Source organism: Centroberyx affinis, unplaced genomic scaffold (genome assembly GCF_046629955.1).
Source record: "Centroberyx affinis isolate AG114_WGS23_722 - 3 ecotype Tasmania unplaced genomic scaffold, CSIRO-AGI_Caff_v1 ptg000123l_1, whole genome shotgun sequence".
Lineage (NCBI taxonomy): Eukaryota > Metazoa > Chordata > Actinopteri > Beryciformes > Berycidae > Centroberyx > Centroberyx affinis.
Genome location: NW_027278824.1, coordinates 85682 through 105246, shown reverse-complemented (window position 1 = coordinate 105246; position 19565 = coordinate 85682). Strand labels below are relative to the sequence as shown.

The 19565-nt window shown below is 40.1% G+C and overlaps 2 protein-coding genes across 2 annotated transcripts in view; one reads left to right on the top strand and one right to left on the bottom strand.

Annotated features, from left to right (window-relative positions):
• LOC139652179 (chromodomain Y-like protein 2) overlaps window positions 1-15642 on the top strand; it is a 45077-nt gene extending 29435 nt beyond the window's left edge. Inside the window, exons 4-7 of the mRNA XM_071529168.1 lie at window positions 10623-10795; window positions 10901-11111; window positions 11866-12009; window positions 12127-15642. Coding sequence (XP_071385269.1) covers window positions 10623-10795; window positions 10901-11111; window positions 11866-12009; window positions 12127-12285 — 687 coding nt within the window. The 3' untranslated portion in view covers window positions 12286-15642. The remainder of the gene's footprint in view (window positions 1-10622; window positions 10796-10900; window positions 11112-11865; window positions 12010-12126) is intronic.
• Window positions 15643-15645: 3 nt separating this feature from the next.
• Window positions 15646-19142, bottom strand: cmc2 (C-x(9)-C motif containing 2). Its single transcript, XM_071529180.1, has 4 exons — window positions 18863-19142; window positions 17878-17994; window positions 17719-17790; window positions 15646-17598 (listed from the first exon to the last, which is right to left on the bottom strand). Exons 2-4 carry the CDS (start codon window positions 17956-17958, stop codon window positions 17515-17517), a joined length of 237 nt encoding a protein of 78 aa, XP_071385281.1. The 5' UTR covers window positions 17959-17994; window positions 18863-19142; the 3' UTR covers window positions 15646-17514.
• Between the last annotated feature and the right edge of the window lie 423 nt (window positions 19143-19565).

The window sequence follows — 19565 nt, the reverse complement described above, 5'->3', positions numbered from 1 at the left end:
AGACATTTTACGAAAAAGCCTATATCTAAGATTGTGATATAATGGACAATAGAACAAAAAGTGCATTTCATTTTCGACCTCTCCCAGATCACACAGGTGATATTTTCTGTTCTCCTCTGGAATTGAGTGGAAGCGTCCGGTTTCCACCGCCAGAGGCAAGATACCACATCTCAACTGGGCACAGACAGACCTCTGTGCTAGAGGTCGACCGATAGTGGATTTTTAAAGGCTGATATAATAACGATAGTTTGGAGCAGGAAAAAGCCGATAGCCGATTAATCGGCCGATATCCCCGCCGCCACCCTGTGAAAAAAAATTCAACACTGTTGGAAATGAGCAATCTTTGACTTCATTAGAAACTGGATAACGTTCAGTGATCCAGATTTATTATCAAATATATATTATTATATTATCATCTATATATCAAAGAAGCTACCATAATAATCTTATTTAAAAAGTGAATTACCCCTTTATCACCTCGACATCATTCGGAGTTTGTGGTGTTGTCATGCATGGTTAGGGTTAACGTGCTTTACTTCCGCAGTAACGTTAGCCTAGTCGGCTACCTTTGCATATGGCGTTTTTAATAAACCAGTTTTTTGTCACTCTGAATTTAATCATTATTAAGAGAATATCCTGAAGTGTGATTTGGTGGATTACATCGTTGGAATATGTTCCACAATGGGCGATGCGCTGTTCTGTGGTTCATCACTGGCCAGGAAGGAATACTTCTGTTGCGTGTCCCGTTACATTGTTAAATGCCACTCTTACAAACCATTAATGTTCATGCATATTCCCGGGGTAAGGAGGATCCTAAAGTGTGCGATTTCATTTCATGAATGGATAGTTACGTGGCTGGATTATTTGGAAGAGATAACACCAAATTGGTAAGTAAAGTAAAAGTTGAATGGCTTCTTTTCCTCCCTGTCTGCCTGTCTTGTATCGTGAACAAGGAGCTGATAGTGTTGCGTTATATATTCGAGAGATAACTTGTGTGGGGAGAAAGAAACTGAAAACGGGTCAGATATGACTTGAATGCCACTTGTCAGCCTTGCTGTAAAATCAACTGTTCCAACGTTTAACGTTACCCCGGGACTGCAAGGTTTAGCCCACATTTTCTAACCCTATCCAGAATAATGCGTTGAAGGTTTTTTCATGGAGTGGTGAATTGCTTTGTGAAAAAAATATCTCTGATGTAGTCTACATTGAAAAACGTAATTTAAAGTCTGTCTCGCATTTATGGCTGCCCCTCTCCCGGTCGAGCGCACTGAGTGCCAGCGCTCGTCTCATAAAATCAAGGAAGAAAGAATGCCATTTCATGGCGTCTTTAACAGTTGTTTAGATTATTATCAGGAGTTACTCACACGCACACAGATATATTCAGCAAAAGTGGCCCTCAAATGATCAGATATGGCCATTGGCCCATAGCTGTGCTAGGCTTGCACTTACGGCTAGCCAAATTCTAACGACCATGCTTGCTAGCAAAATGGAGACAGCATGCTTTCGGCAGAGCCGCAGTTATCTTCAGTCTAATGCATTAATAATGCCATACTATAACCAACAACCTTATCATGCTCATAATTTACGAATAAAGCTGTCTTAAAGTTAACTTTCATTTAAATATAAATTATCTCAGGTACACAATGACATTACCTTGACTTTGTGTATGGAGCCTCCATGCAAAACGGTGATGTACGTCCCCGCGTGACCGGTGGAGGCTGCGCAGCCATCAGCCACTATCGGAGCCAAGTTCCGCTGATAACGATAGTTTGTAAAACGTCCTATCGGCACCGATTAATCGGCCCAACAATTAATTGGTCGACCTCTACTCTGTGCTCTGGTCAGGTTAAGGGTGACATAGTGCTCTGGATGGTAAATACACTTAATCAGACTGTACGTTCTCAATTTTGGTTTACATAAAACTTCTTCTGACCATTTCTGTTTATAATTTTCAAATAGTATTGTTTTAATTTGACTTATACTACAAGATAATTTATTTCTATATATACTGAACAAAAATATAAATGCAACACTTTTGTTTTTGCTCCCATTTTTCATGAGTTGAAATAAAAGATCTAAGGCTTTTTCTATGCACACAAAAGGCTTATTTCTCTCAAATTTTGCTCACGAATTTGTTTAAATCTGTGTTAGTGAGCACTTCTCCTTTGCCAAGATAATCCATCCACCTGACAGGTGTGGCATATCAAGATGCTGATTAAACAGCATGATTATTGCACAGGTGTGCCTTGGGCTGGTCACAATAAAAGGCCACTCTAAAATGTGCAGTTTTATCTTGAAAAAAGACATTTATTAGGCACTGAACTATGGATCTCACATAACTAGGGCTACAGATATGCATTTTTTGAAAAACAGTCAGTATCTGGTGTGACCATGCAGTGCGACACATCTCCTTCACATAGAGTTGATCAGGTTGTTGACTGTGGCCTGTGGAATGTTGGTCCACTCCTCTTCAATGGCTGTGCGAAGTTGCTGGATATCGGCAGGAATTGGAACACACTGTCGTACACGCCGATCCAGAGCATCCCAAACATGCTCAATGGGTGACATGTCTGGTGAGTATGCAGGCCATGCAAGAACTGGGATGTTTTCAGCTTCCAGGAATTGTGTACAGATCCTTGCAACATGGGGCCGTGCATTATCATGCTGCAACATGAGGTGATGGCGGTGGATGAATGGAACGACAATGGGCCTCAGGATCTCGTCACGGTATCTCTGTGCATTCAAATTGCCATCAATAAAATGCACCTGTGTTCGTTGTCCGTAGCTTATGCCTGCCCATACCATAACCCCACCGCCACCATGGGGCTGACATCAGCAAACCGCTCACCCACACGACGCCATACACACTGTCTGCCATCTGCCCGGTACAGTGAAAACCAGGATTCATCTGTGAAGAGAACACTTCTCCAAAGTGCCGGACGCCATCGAAGGTGAGCATTTTCCCACTCAAGTCCGTTACGACGACGAACTGCAGTCAGGTCAAGACCCAGGTGAGGACAGCGAGCACGCAGATGAGTTTCTGACAGAAATTCTTTGGTTCTGCAAACCAACTGTTGCATCAGCTGTCCGGGTGGCTGGACTCAGACGATCTCGCAGGTGAAGAAGCCGGATGTGGAGGTCCTGGGCTGGCGTGGTTACACGTGGTCTGTGGTTGTGAAGCCGGTTGGATGTACTGCCAAATTCTTGGAAACGACATCGGAGACGGCTTATGGTAGTGAAATGAACATTCAATTCAAGGGCAACAGCTCTGGTGGACATTCCTGCAGTGAGCATGCCAATTGCATGCTCCCTCAAAACTTGCGACATCTGTGGCATTGTGTTGTGTGATAAAACTGCACATTTTAGAGTGGCCTTTTATTGTGACCAGCCCAAGGCACACCTGTGCAATAATCATGCTTAATCAGCATCTTGATATGCCACACCTGTCAGGTGGATGTTATGTCTTTTATTTCAACTCATGAAAAATGGGAGCAAAAACAAAAGTGTTGCGTTTATATTATTGTTCAGTGTATATATATATATAGGAGGAAAATGTTGTATGTATATATACATATATACATATATATATATATATATATATATATACACACAAGCAAACAACATTTTCCTCCATTCAGATTGTTGAATGTGTCTCAGATCTTGTATTGAAACGTCTTAAGCTTCCACAGAAGGCGGCTCTGGCTTTGATTCAGTGTCTTGGGCGCTGCACTGATGTCTGTTCTCCTTCACAGCCGTTGAAGTGGCATAAACTGCGTGTGCACGTGTGGGTGTGTGTGCTCGCATGTGTGACAGTAAGCCCGTTAGCTGTGGGCTTATCAAACGGCTCTGATAGTTCCTTCTCTGTCTCGCAGTCTTTGAAGCTGCTGGAACAAGGGACTCTGAGGATGTGCTTATTGAATGGCTTCTGCTTAGAAAATCTCAGAAAATCTCCCTGCAAATTTCTCTTCCAAACCCTCAGTGCTTGGTTAAAGTCAGAAAGACCCCTGAGCTATTAACTGGTACTCTTTGTGTCGCCTCTCTGGCCGAACAGGCTTTACTCAGAGACTGCTGTGTCAGACACACACTGAAGAACATCCTCTGTCTTCATATTCCCTGACTTTAGACAAGTTGAGTAGTTACAGGTGACCATTTTCTTGGTGGCAAATCATGAGGATGTGTATATTTAGCAGTGATAAAATCAGTTCTTTTCTTGCGCCAAACCAGAGCACGTCAAACACGAGTACTTGTCCTTTGTTACTTGTGTTTCAAGCTCAGGTATATAAACAGGAACTGGAACATTTCCAATTTTGGAAATTGTGGTGTTGAGATGCTTCTGAAGTTACTCAGCCACACTCTGAGTAGGTGAGGCAGTGGGCCTGTAGGTTTAGGGTAGGCTGAGGAATAGTGTCCAGATATTTTTCTGAAGACCTTTGGATATGCACAACATGAATGAATGTGACTGTGCAAATTACTATCAACTGGCCCCTTTACACCTGGCATTAACATGTGTCTTGTATCCGGATTGTGTCTAGATCTGATGTAGCTGAATTACTGCATATTTACACGTATAAACAATGAGTCGCGCACATTCCCGAAACCATTGAAGGCAGGTGCTGGACCCGGAAGTAGTACTATATCTAGCAAGGAAAGACTGCACACTGTAGCTCCCTTTTTGTTGTTTTATTGGCACCACAAAGGCACATTGACTCTTTGTGGTGCCAATAAAGCAACAAAAGGGAGCTACAGTGTGCAGACTTTCCTCGTATATTTACACCTAACATTAAAATGCATCTCCAGTATACACATTGAAATCTAATTTCTCTTTCCTTCACCAGATTGTCACACACGTCACGTCCTCATGATATTTGCGTACTTTAAAATTGAGAATAAATACCTTGTCTCGCTTGTTCCCCATCCACGAGTATCCTGACAATCCATTTTTGGTAGCATGTTACTGTCCGAGCCAAGGTCTCACATGATGCCAAATGCGTCCCGAACAACCTCCAGAGGTGGTTTTGGCGATCGGATTACAATCCATCCTCAGCGCGTCTCGGGTGCATTTCCACCTGTATTTATATGTGGTTAAGTGCCATCTGATTACAATCCAATCACCCAAGACGCATGTTAATTGCAAGTGTAAAAGGGGTCAAGGATGCAAAAGAAACAAAAGATGCTTCAGAGACTTTAGGCTAGACATGCCATGGTGTAAGAAAATTAATCAATTTCAAAATCACTTTGCTAAACAACACACCATGTTTTTGACACAGTGCTCAAGTAAAAGTTGTAGTGCTTCAGATAATGACAAAGATCAGTAGGAGAACACTTGTGCTGTGCAAGTGCTTAACTTTGAATTTGATTGTCTCATCAAAAAATCATTCATCTCAAGTTCCAACCCCTAGGATGCCAGTTTGAAAATCTCTCAGGCACCCCCTTTTACAAAAGAAATGGGGAAAGAAATCTGACATTTATTTCTATTTACCAAATAAGAAAGCATATGGTTATAAAAGGAAAAAAAAACTCTTGTCTTATAAATTTCTATTACATATTGTATATTCAATGTATTCATTAGAAAGCAATGGGATTTTCCCATCAAACAGTCTCTCCAAAATGATGTGAAGTTGGAAACTTGAATCCCAGACAAGTGTGCACATTTTAGTAAAATCCCCTCCATGTAAGCAACTGTCCAATTACTGCTTAATGCCTGAGTCTGGATAGCAGTGCAGCAGTTTTGCTATCAAATCCCCATTGTGCAGACTGATCTCAACTCTAAATCACAGCCAAAATCAATAAATTCATTAACTGTCTGTGCCATTTAGTCACGTCCCGTATGCTATAGCAGGGTGCTATATCCCAGGGTGCTCTAGATTTCAAAGCCTTGTGTTAATTAAAGTTCAGTTAAAAGATGTAGGTGAAAAATAAGCGCGACCCAAACCCAAGATATAGTTGGAGGGACACATTTTCTTATTAAGGAAATGTTAGGTGTTAAACCCAAGGATAAGATTATGTAAATAGTATTGAGGTGAATTATGAAATGCCCCTTCCAGATAAGAGAATCTAGTTTACACACTGTGTTATTACAGAGACGTCATTTCTCTACAAGACTGTAGGAGAAATTAGTCCAATGCCATTCTGTCTTCATTTACTTTCCACCAGAAAATTCCCTCCTATTGTGATTCAAATGAAAGCATTTGACTATCAGCAGTGCTACCTGGCGTTACGTTATTGCCACTCTCCCCCTGGTGGTGGCTTCTCCGTGGAGAGAAGCTTATTCCTGTGACCTCAATCCACACTGCCAGGCCCAGTGCAGGCTGGGCAGCAGGAAAAACTGCACACACACACACACACACACACACACACACACACACACACACACACACACACACATAGAGAGAGAGAGCAATGTGAATCTGTCAAACAAGAAATAGATGATTGTCATCTATTAGTTGAAAATGATTGTCATCTACTAGTGGCATGAATGTTTTATGTTTTTTCCTCAAGTATATAGCCTATACACCCTACACAGTGCAAGTCAATTTTAAATAATATATATTAAATATTGATTGTGGTTTGTGGGTGTGTATTCTCGATTTTACACAAAATCTCACAGTTTGCATATTTCATCTTCCAGGTGTGGACCTGTAGTTAGACCTCTAGCCCCCTCCTCCTGTTCTACTTTGATAGTTGGCTCCTGTGGGTTAAAAAAATGATTAATATACAAATCAAGATTATACATCTTCTTATAAATAGATTCAGACTTTCAGATTTTAAGCAAATCAAATCATATCTTTGGTGTAATGGGAAGCATGAACATCTAATCTTTTAATGTAGACTATTTATATAAAATATGAACACAAAACCCTATTTTTACCCTATTAGAGCCTATTTTTGCCCAAATCACATTGTCTTTCTTTGCTTACACTGAATTATTTGAATGTCACAGCCAAAACATTCCAATTCTCATAAACTTAAGTATGAAATAAGGTATAATCAAAATATCTGACATGTTGGTATAATACAACCAGATAACATGTTACATATTTTTATATTTTTTATATTTTTAAAGTCTGTTAAGTTGACTAAACAAACTGCCCTTTTTCCCCTTTCTTTTTAAGATGGAGTTTCAGTAATTGCCACTCTGGAGTAATAATTACGCTCAAAGTCATATTCAGCTGTGTGCTGCAGTTAAATTCTTTAAATGCGCTGAAGACGGCACGCTATCAGGCTGAATCAATGGAAGTCGCAATGCACTGAGAAGCATGATTGTACTGAGTGGAAACCTCATCAGATCTTGAGGTCACAGCCAATTGCCACCCCTAGAGGTGGTACAGTTTTCATTTTCACGAAGCTGATATAGAATGCCGTTGCAACTCACTTTGTTGTGGATGCCCCCCCCCCCCCCCCCCCCCCATCCTCCAGGCCTCCGCTCAGTGCTAATGAATGTCAGTTTGACTGCTCTCTTGTTCTTCTTCTATCTGCTGCACAGTCTGTAACCAGCAGTTTCCCATCTCTGCCCCTTCTATCGGAGCCTGATTTTAATTGACCTTGCGAGAGTAATGTCTCTCTTACTGACTCTCTCTTATGACTCTTTCTCCCTCTCTCTCTCTCTCTCTCTCTCACTCACACTCTCTCTCTCTCTCTCTCTCTCTCTCTCTCTCTCTCTCTCTCTCTCTCTCCACTTCTAGTTGAAGTTAAGGACAGATTTGGTGCCTGCTGAGACACGGAGAATTATGTTGACTTTGAGTTAGATTGGTAAATATGGGTCAGGGGTGATAATCTGATTAAATGCAGCAGTAGACAGTGTGCAGGGTGACTGCAGACAGTGATGTGGAGGGATTAAGGGGTCCAGATGACCTCTCAGGAGGGGGGGCTGTCTAACAATGTCAGGTTGTTCCCCACTTCATCACAGACAAGACAAAGGCCAAACATGTTTCTACCGAGGCTGTATGATGCACTGCTGTTGTTAACTGGCAGTGTGAAACTTGCTGAGGTCCTTTGAGCCTCAGGTCTGAGGTTAACTGTACCCAATATGCTAGATATAGCTTGTGTGACAATCTAACCATATAGACCATTGAATAAATAAACCACTTCCGTCTTCCTTCCATCTCTCTCTTCTCTTTTCATTTAATTTTTGTGTACTTTGTGGTATTTGATGTGTTTATGTTTGATGTGCACGTCGGTTTCTAGAGAGGTTTTGGTTAGGTCTAATCTTCTTTCTTGTCACATTACAGTGGGTAGAGTTTGAGTTTGTGTATGAGGGTGTGTAAGGGTGTTGTTGGTGTTTATATGATATTATTTAATGAAATGGAAGTATTTTTTAAAAGGATATGTGTTAGTGAAAAAGAGAAGTCGATTAGATTACAAATACCTCACTGGTTCTTGAGAGTCGGGACAAAACATGTCCTACAGAGAAAAGTGTTCTTTATGTTAAAAATTGACAAATTAAGCAGGATAAATTTACTTAGAAAATGACATCTAAAGGAACTGTGTATACTCATAACATTGTTTCGATATACTGTATATTTTAATAATTTCAATTTAATGTGTTTACCTGTAAGCTCTGTACTCGGAATTCAGTGGAAATCAACTTGTCCTCAGCAAGAGGTCATAATGACAAACTGGGGTTTTTTTTATTTTGTTTTTAAATATAAATATCATCTGAAAGGGAATCATTAATATTGTATAAAAAATACGTAAAGTCAACATTAAACATTTTTTCCCCTAAAGATCTGCTTAGCAAAGTTGTGTCCTCAGTTTCCGTCAACACTGTCAGATTTTCTATAATCCTGAATAAATCAGTAAATAGCTTGGTCAGCTATATCCGTGAGGACCCCTTTTCCACTTCCTGCATATTATGATGGCAGCAGTACCTCACATGGTCTAGCAAGTTTTCTATTTTTCTACATTTTAAACAAACAATATTGATATCACTGTGGTCACAGCTTTAACATGTCAACACTGTATCCTCCATTAAGATGATCTTATTTAAGAATTATGAAATAAATTTAGGAGTTGGGCTACAGAGGTAGCTAGCAACTTAGGAAAAACAAAATGGTTCCTGTGTCAAACCGATGGCTGAGATGGAAAAAACATGGCATTTTGTCAACACTGTCAGACGTCAACACCGTCAGGTTTTCTGTCTGACAGTGTTAACGTGTACACTGACGGTGTTGACAAGAGCCCCCATAACATCTTTATGTGGTAATATAATGTTATTTCTGAGTATGGTAAAATATTACAACGTAATTTCATGGTTTTATTTAGATGTACATTTATATATAGATACTGATTTACATAATTTAACCTTTTAATACCTTTACCTTGATGTAGAGTGAGGCAGGTTTGGGTATACTGTATTACTATAGCCTACTAATAATTTATTAATTCCATACATTCAAATTATTAAGATTTTAATGCATTTAAATGTACTTATTTTAAAGCAAGTCATGTCAAGTCAATGAAAATGACTGCTGCTGTTCATGTAAATCTATCAGACATTGGCGTTCATATACACACAGACACACACACACACTATTGCTGCAGTTTCAAATTGCGCTTTTCTAATATACAGTAATGTTACTTACTATTATAGCTATGGATGTTAGGAAATTCAATCGTCCTTGCCAGGTTCAAAATAAGTTCATTATTTTGCTCACCATCATAGTCACATTTTTCATCTGTTGCAGGCTGTTAAAGGTCCCATATTCTACACTTTCCAGTGTTTTATTTTGTGTCTTGAGGTCCATTCAAAGCTGTTTGTGTGGTGTCATGAACCAAAAACACTCTCAATCCATTTTTACACGTTCAATTTCCAGCATCTCTCTGATCCTTGCCAAGAACAGGCTGTTTCTGTCGCTGTGTCTTTAAGGCTCATTGATATTAATCCCCTCTGTTCTGATTGGCCACAGCGCCAGCAGAACAGGCAGCGACAGGTAGGGAAAACTCTCCGGTAATAAACAATGACAACCGCTCAACTGCTTTGAAAAAAAACACTTTGTTAGTCTGTTATTTCTTACAAAAATTATAATGAGCAAACCTTTGTGACACCACAAAGTTACGGAAGTCCAAACGGCTCGTTTAGAGGCTCGGTTTACTAATATGGATTGTGTGGATTTAGTTGGCGACCGTGTGTTTTGATACTTTCACCATGTTTAGTTAGGTCAGAGGAGAATGGCCAGACTTGTTGGAGCTGACAGAAAGGCTACAGTAACTCAGATAACCTCTTTACTGTGGTGAGCAGAAAAACATCACAGAATGCACAACAGGTTGAACCTGAAGGCAGATGTCACTTTGGTAGCCGGTTGACATTGAGCTGAAAGCTGATACCTACCCAGTATTAGTATGGTGTTCCTAATATCATATACACTCATATACACTCATATACACTATTCAATCTTCATAAATTGTCTGTCAGTATTTATGGATTAAAATGAGCATTCTTACATTCCCAGTGCCATTATTTCTTAGCCCTAAGGGTGTGCAAAAAAGAATTTGGCGTAGTGAGGTGACGTCAAGCCTTACTCTAAGGATTGAATATCTGTATTTCATCAGTATACTTTTCTGCCTGTCTGCATGTGTCATCTGAGTAAGGAATATAACCCAGATCTCCTCCTCTTTCTCTTCAGATCATGAAGGAAGTGTGTCGGGCCCTGGGCAATGCAGCTGCTGATGACAGTAAATTGTTGTTGCTCAGTTCCGTGGGGACTGTGTTTTGCAGCGGCCTGGAGCCGTCCTACCTGATAGGCCGTCTATCCACCGACCGCAGGAAAGAGAGCAGCCGCATCGCAGACGCTGTACGGTAAGAAGAGATCTTTTCCACAAACGCAGGGACCCTCACACCACTTGCCATGAGACTTGACTACATCCTCAGCGCTTGTATTAATCGTTGTGTGACCCCCTCCAGAGACTTTGTGTTGGCGTTCATCCGCTTCAAGAAGCCCATCGTGGTGGCAATAAACGGGCCTGCTCTGGGCCTGGGGGCCTCCATCCTGCCCCTGTGTGACGTGGTGTGGGCCAGTGAGAGGGCCTGGTTCCAAACCCCGTGTGCAGCGCTCCGCCTCACCCCTTCTGGCTGCTCCTCTTACACCTTCCCCCAGATCCTGGGTGTTGCTCTGGTGGGTCCCAGCAATATCAAGGCTCTGTGCAAAATCTCACTCGATCTAATTTGATTTCTCTCATAACAGCCACCTGATTTCCCTACATCAGAACCAGGGTTGGGGTCAATTCATGAATTAACTCATCAATTCCAATTCAACTGATGAATTGGAATTGGAATTTGAAAAAAACTACAGTAAACAGAATTGGAATCGAATTAGAATTTCAGGAGGTTGAATTTAATTCAGTGAAATTCTGTGATATTACATGTTTTTTGTTTTTTCTTACCACATATGAGATTACACGTAGTGTTATACTGTATATTATCAATACTGAATATCATCAATACTGAATATCAACAACAACAAATGATGAAAATGAAAATGAGTTGAGAATTGATCTTGCATAACATGTAATTGTAATACATACATTGTGATTGAATGCATTTGATTTGTTTAATTGTCTTTTATTTGATTCATAATGTTTGATTTATAATGTTTAGCAAGTCAAGACAATCTCTCTTAGAAGTGGAATTTCATAGAATTTCATGGAATTCAACTGTTTCCTCTCATTACAATTCAATTTCAGTACTGTTTCATTAGAGCTGGGTGAAATAGAAAATTGAATTCCAATTCCAATTCCAGGAATCGAATTGGAATTTACCATGCATTCTCAATTCACTTCATGAATGGCCCCGACCCTGATCAGAACGTTGCACTGTGAGACACGGTGGAAATACTTAGCAACTCTCCCCCTTTCTCTCCCCGGCGGCAGGCCAATGAGATGCTGTTCTGTGGGAGGAAGCTCACAGCGCAAGAAGCATGCAGTCGAGGTCTGGTGTCACAGGTCTTCTGGCCAACCACATTCAACCAGGAAGTGATGCTGCGCGTAAAGGAAATGGCATCGTGCAGTGCAGTGGTAGGTTCTGATCTAGACAACCCAGAGTGCAAAGCTTTCTCTTGAATATGCGCAGAAACACATGCTACACCCTAACAACAACCCTCCCTCCCCCCCCTTTCTCTTTGTGTTTGAAAGGTTCTGGAAGAATCCAAATGCCTGGTGAGGAGTATCCTCATGTCTGCGCTGGAGGAGGTGAATGAGAAAGAGTGTCAGATGCTGAAACAGCTGTGGTGCTCGACCAAAGGACTGGAGGCCCTCTTCAGCTACCTGCAGAACAAGGTGTATGAGAAGTGACCGTTCACACCCAGCAGACTAGATCCTTGGATGGTCAGTGTTGGTCGAAAGTTACCCACAGAGAAACATCCTTGATGATCAGGCTGTGGTCTTCAACTGCTAAAGGTGCATAACAGGTTCTGTTTTCAGTTTTTGCCAAGCAGCAGAGGGCAATGTCTAGGACCTAGCCCTGTTTGCTCACATCTCGACCAACAAAGTTAATTCCTTCACCATCACTTTTTGAACAGCAACTCTTCTGTTGGATCCATGGCTGCCCAAGTGTTCACTTTATCTTTTTAAGGAGTCAAAGAGCAAAGGGCCAAATGTGCATTGCATAAAACATAAAACAGCAACACTGAAGGAGGTTCTTCAGGGAGGTACAGAGTGTTTGTGTGCGTGTGCAAGATTGTGTGAGAGTTTGTGTGTTCATGAAATCATCAATGGATGTACGTATGTACGCAATGTGTGTCTGATAGCACATGCTAAAGTAATGATAATATATATGAATATATATTTATTTAAAACATGTAAAAAAAAAAAGTATACTTTGTGTATATAATGTGCATTTTTTCATGAATATGGGTTCTTTAGTCGCCTACTGTTTTGAGCTGAAGTGTTAACCAAGGCTTTGAGTGAGTGTAGAGAAAACCAAAGTTTGCATGAGGACACTGTTTCTCTCCTTACATGCACATTCCATCCTCTCTGTATGGACAGAATGAAAAGAATGTAAAATACGAGTTACCATAAAAGGTCATCAAACGCTGTTGATCACTCATAAGAACTGATGCTTTTGATCAAAAAATAACAGTCTGTCATTCATGATCCAAACTTCTTTATCATAGTAGTGGCAGGCTACTATCCAGTAGCAGGCTGAGATTTATCATTATCATCATTTCACTGTGATACACATAATCACCACCGATTTGACGCTCTCATTTAAATAAAGAAGGATTCACATGTATTAGTGAGACCGTCCTGTGGCTGTATGGAATAGTATATGAGCACATAGAACATCTCCCTCAAATTGTCGATGTCCATTTCTCTCATCTTTTACTCTGTCCTCAGTGTAAGCTAATTTCACCGGCAGAAATGCAGAAATGGCAAGAAGTGAAATGCACCTAGGTTTTTTTTTTTTTTTTTTTTTGGGCAGATCAGACAAAAGATAAAAGGAAATGCAAAATATTGGAAGGAATGCTGCCACAGTAACATTAGTCTTGTGTGAATGAAAACACTGAATATACAGATGTGCCCTTCCTCAGTGGAACCGCAGTACAGAATAATATTAGATAATTACATGAATTTGTGGTACATATCAAATGGAAGGATTATCAGTGGATTGTATCCCTTTTTGTTCGAGCTACATATAGTATACATTACATACTGTGGTGTATCGTTATGCAAGGGCGTAGCAAAGATGGTGGGAATGACTCATGCATAGTGAATAACATTGCCTGGAGTTATCAGTGCAGTTTGTTGTGTGAAGTGTGTGATTGTTGTTTGAAAAGGCCTGATGATCACGTTGATCTTACCTTGCAGATGTTTCTTAGATGTGCATTTTGGGTTTTTTTTTAGAGCACACAGAAGAATTGATGCTTGTTTTGTCCTGAAGTAATCAGTTTGGTGACTGCACTAATTGTCAGTGGTCTACATTGTGGAGATGCAGTAGTCATGCAGCTGAAGCCAACATTGTCCTTACCTGCATGTGATGATAGTTTCAGGAAATTATATATTTCAACGTATGTTGTACTTAGGGATCTATTTTGGTTTACCAAAAATGTAGTTCTGTGAAAATTGTTTTGTATAACTCAAAACATTGGTCCATTTTTGCAGTTGTACACATGCAGTATATAGATTACGTAGACTGTTTTATTGTGTAATTAAATGCATGTAATATACTGTAGATATAAATGTGTTGCCTGTCAGAATACTTTATATTTCAGGGTATGTTTTGTATTGGCATTGTAAGTATTGTTAGAAATGTTGCACAGTTTATTTTTGTATTTATTTGAGATAAACTTTGAGTCTGCAGTGCCATGTGGTTTTCTTTCCTCTGGAGGTGTCCTCTCTCTCTTCACCACCCTTTCTCAAACACCCAGGAAGAATATTGATAAATAAAATCTCATGAATGGGTCAAGTTGGCAATTAAATTACGTATTTATAATTTCAAACAGTGTAAACACTATTGCCATTTGAATCAAATGTTTCCCTCTTCAGGTGACCATATCAGATTAAGTCTTCTACTGTACATTATCAAAGAATTTTAGATAATTTAATATGTAATATGATGTTTTACTGAAGTTATTATGAATACCAGATGGTCAATGAAATGGTTTTTGTTGTATTTCAGATTTTTTTCAATTTCAAGCCAAGAATACTCTGTCAGTACTCCATGAAGGTGTTTTCATGATTTTCTGGCCATTTATTTCATCTGTGGACATTGCAATATGAAAGCATGGCTGATGATTGTCTCAAGCTTTTTTAATTCTATGATAACGCAGTGATAAAACAGGAAATAATTAATGGTTAAATTCAGCATCTTTCCATTTTCTTAAATCATTACAGAGTGAAAACAGCCTAACCAAATTAACAAAAACAACTGGCACATTTGAGTTTAGTATTCAGGCTCATCTGAAATAAATAAAAACATTATGTAAATTCTTTGTTAAAGTAGTTATATTATAGTGTACTTTTCATTCAGTCATTCAGCTCATTCACTCAGTGAGTTGAAACTAGGCCCAAACGAGGGCTGCTGGGCCAATCCAGCTACAGCCGTTAGTAGATGCCACTGAGTGCTGATCACACTGGTCCACCTGGACAGGGATCTGTTTTGTTTTTGTTTGTTTTTTATTTATAATTTATACTAAATTAAAGAAAGAAAATGCACTTCTTTGCTGTTAATAAGTCATTTAACTATTTGTTGCCCTATTAGGCACCAGATCTAAAGCCCACCTCAGTGTGTTTGAAGAGTATTTTATAATAATGTAAGTTGAAGTGAATTAGTCATAATGGAAAGGCCTACTCAGATTTGCTGTATTATATGCTATATATGACTGCATTAGGTTTCTGTGTTTGCTTTGTCTTTTACCACCACAATTTGATGTCTCTTTCCATGATGTATGTATCATATCCCATTATTGACACGTGTGTTTCTCCTCCCAACAACCTAAACCACACCTTGGGGTGCCTTAGAATTTGAATATTTTGTGTCTGTTAAAGATCAATCCATACATTGTGATGGGAAAGGGTGAGCTGCTTTAAATAAAAAACAGTACTTTCACCATGCTATCTGTTTTTCATTTTGCATAACATCAGCTAGGTTTGTGTGTGCTTGGTCTTGTGCTCTAAATACAAAAGATTTTCCACAGTAGTTATGGAACAGCTTGTATTTATTTCCATAGTTGCCTATAACAGTGATCTGGGGGTCAGGACCACCCTGGGGGTCGTGAGGTAATTCTGGGAGGTCATGAGATGATTTATGGGATAGGGAAAAAAACATATTTCTACTATACACATTTATTATTGTCTATTTTTGTCAGATTTGTATTTGGTTTTTTCTTTTTTGAAACACTGAATAGTTTTTAGCCTCTTCGCCTCGTCTGATAATCAAACAAAACAACCTGTAAAGGGAAAATCATTCTTTGGCTGAACTGTTCACCACTCTGCATATGCAGCCTGTGATGGGGGGTCACAGGTAGACATCGCTTCCATTTTCTGGGTCATGAGCCAAAAAAATTGAGAACCACTGGCTTATAATGAAAAGACCAGGTTATTCTCACGAAAGACACAATGACCCTTCAAAGCAACTATGATTTGGCAAGAATTTTGAAGCAAATGTTACTCACCATCATTTTCTCAAAAAAATAAACAATAGAAAAAAAAGAATCTATACCACACAATAGTGTAGTCGACAACCATAATGAATGGAGGTACTGGAATGTGTGAAGAAACAATTATTGGTCATTATGGGATGGATTGTGAGATTTCTTTATACCAGTAAAGAAGTTATCAGAAGTGACATATTCTATCCTTGTATGCCTCCTTACATTCTATCAGTCGGTCTGTAAATATTATTACAGAGTTAATCAAACATAAAGGAACTAAGCTGTCTGTGCTTCACTATTTGGTTAGGTTTAGACTAGTCACTTGTTCCAGTGTTGTTTTAACTCCCTGCTTAGCTGTTGGAGGCCCAGGCACTTGGCCTTTCCTGTGTTAGTGGTAAGGAGAAGTGTGTCCATTTGATTTATGTAACAGACCAACTCCAATCAAGCACTGCTTAGAAAAGCCCCCCAGGCTTAGCATAATGAAAAAAAAAAGAAAAGAACGCTGAATAGTCCCAGCTAAACAGACTCCATGCTGATCTTGGTGTGATACAATGTTTACATTTTGTCCTCTAGTCTTCTGCAATGTTTTACAATAATAATGACACCACATGAAATCAGGTTAGGATTCTTAATTTAGTTCATCATGACACTTTATTTGAAAGGAATTAAGCTTGTCACGAATCGATATGATTCCCCATTCAAATAAACTCAGAACTTTAAACAATCTATTCAAACCACACTGGCTACGTTTACAACCACAGAGTGACCCGGCAGTTGGCCATACTCTGGTTAAGGTCTTATTTAAGTTAAGCAGTTTACTTGTATCTTTGATACCCTGAGACCGAGTATGTTGGCATGAATAAACCAGTTAACAGAATAGTCCTGTCCACCTGTGGTGTCCCGTCCACAGACAGAACAGTCCACCAGCAAAAAAGGATGAAAAGGTTCGACCACCAGCTTCACTCTTTGACCGAGCAGCAGGTTACTTCCAACTCAGAGCAAAGAACCACTGATCCCAATAGTAATATCAATAGTAAGTACTACTTGCCGCTGTTTTTTGTTGACATCAAAATGTAGCCATAACACTGTGCGAGTCTGAGTTTGTGCAGATGACAAAAACCAGAGGCCAAAAGAGTACAATGTTTACATGCCACAGTACCCTGTTGAATATGGCATCCTGACCTGGTTTCTCATAAGTGAGTATGAGCTTGATAGGGTTATTCTAATCAAGTTATAACATTTACATAACCTCATTTCATACTGATGTTCATCAACTAATTGGCATTACCATAAGATACTTTGTCCCACCACTGTCAACAAAACCCACATTCCCAAACACTCCTGTGAACACACAGATTAACACAGAGGCGGAAGTTACTTTCTTCGGTCTAGATGTATCGGCAGTGGCACGGACGCAGTCAGATGCCCCTCAGAACCGCTCCTTGGGCCCTTCTTTCACCCTCCTTTTCATCTCTTGTGCATGCTGCTTGCTGCGCTCCCTCCTCGCCAGCGCCTGTTGAACGGTAAGGAAACAAGCAAGACATTGATCAAAAAACACCAGAGGTCAGTTGAAGTGGGAGTGCTTGTGTTTATTATTCACAAAGCGCAACAAAAATAACTGGCAAATCCTCACCTCTTTCTTCAGGCACTCACGCATAGCCCGGTCCATATCGTTACATGTGCCGAAGAACCTCATGACATTGTGCTGAGGGAAGCATGAAACAGGATTTATTTTGTTGTTCTCGACATGTGAAGCACACAGCAGACCAAGGTAAGTTGTAGAGCGCCTTACCTCCTTGTGGCACTGCCTTAGAAGCGTTATTAGTTCATTACACTCATCCGTGTGCAGGTGAGGTGACAGGTCAGGGTGCATGCTGAGTTAAGGGCTTACTGTACCACTCCGGCAATACTGAAAAGTCACACACAAGAGGAGCACTGATTGTAACGAGTAAAAGATGTTCATAAGAATAACAGTGTTGGAAATATAGCTTGTAATGTGGTTTGTTGGTGGCACATCTTTAAGCAAAGTTTGCCACTTGTTAATGATAAAATGATAAAAACATTTGTCATTGCTGCTGTGCTGCATCGTTCCATTACACACTATTACAGTGGCCATCAAGTCTGAGGAAGACCTATTTGCTCGATAAAGTTTTCATACGGGAGCATTTGTGTGTGTGTATCTTTTGTTTTATTTCACTATGTACCAAACTAGGCCAACTCATTATTGCTATGTTTAAGCCAGGGACTTCGCCTTCTAAAGGATACTACTGCCTCCCCATCCCTCTCCTTCCTGAGCAGTCATTGTGATGATGGAGATTTGTTTTCCAGTGGACACTTACCTGCACACAGACAGAGAGAGGGAAAGAGAGAGACACAGAGAGAGAGAGAGAGAGAGTGAGAGAGAGAGAGAGATGGATGAGTCCAGCACTGTGACAAATGGGTGGTCATGAGTCTATTGTAATGACCACCTCCCTTCACCCTGAATCCTCTGGAAATTACTGTTTGCAGTACAGCCTTGGATAGAAGATGCTTGATGATGAATGCATAACAGGCTAAAGGATGAACATTTTTCTAAGTAACGACATATGTATAATCAAAGACAGTGAGGACTTTGGCATAATTACATTTCGACATCCAATTGGTGCTGAGTTGAATTTCGTCACATGATCACAACAGAGTAACTTTAGCCAAATATTTAAATACTCCTATACAGCCAACCACTGCACATTATTTAATAGCATTGCACACAGCTTGCTTTAGGGGATTTGTGAGCTTACCAGATGAATGACTTTGTCATTTGAGATATATTCCAGGAGCAATTCAATGAATTGTAACGTAAGCTAGGCCTCACAGTTACCCGTTTTCAAAACACACAAACACAAGCTATATCCGTGCAGACAACACAGAGTTGTTTAACCCCTACTATAACAACGCCAGTTATTATATTGCCTTTCCCGTCAACTCTATAACTACGACAGTGCTTGCTAGTTACGCACTAACATCAATGTAACCTACAAATAAAGCAAGGACCTGCTGGAGGACATGCTGATACACTGCACGCTTTCGTAACATTTTTAGCATTGGTGACAGCGAACGATACACTGACTCACAATATAGACTAGCGAATCAGTGCCCGCTTTTTAGCGTCGACCCACCAATGACATGTGTTGTTCACGCTGAAGGTGGGACCTTAGAGGACGGAGGTTTACAGCGAAACAAGAGGTTTCCCTCCTGCCTACTTCCGTCTTCGCTTAAACCCTCTTGGGCAGGCTGGACGACTTCCTTTTTGCTGATAGCGCCGCGATACCTAGAAGTGCATTTAAATTAGTTAATAACAATTGTATTATCGAGCGCTCCTGTTTCGTGTATGTGATGTGATGGCTGATGTCAGTGATGAATGTTTGTTCTTGCACACGTTATCCGCTGTGTGCATTGGCGAGCGGACAAGGGGTCCAACTTAACTGTCTCTACATTTATAAC

Excerpts from the sequence above, each read along its gene's own strand:
- cmc2 (XM_071529180.1), bottom strand. The coding sequence starts at position 17,958 with ATGCACCCTGACCTGTCACCTCACCTGCACACGGATGAGTGTAATGAA. Across the intron at positions 17,791-17,877 it reads TAAGGCAGTGCCACAAGGAG|CACAATGTCATGAGGTTCTT; the intron begins GTAAGGCGCTCT and ends TGCTTCCCTCAG. Across the intron at positions 17,599-17,718 it reads GTGAGTGCCTGAAGAAAGAG|GCGCTGGCGAGGAGGGAGCG; the intron begins GTGAGGATTTGC and ends ACCGTTCAACAG.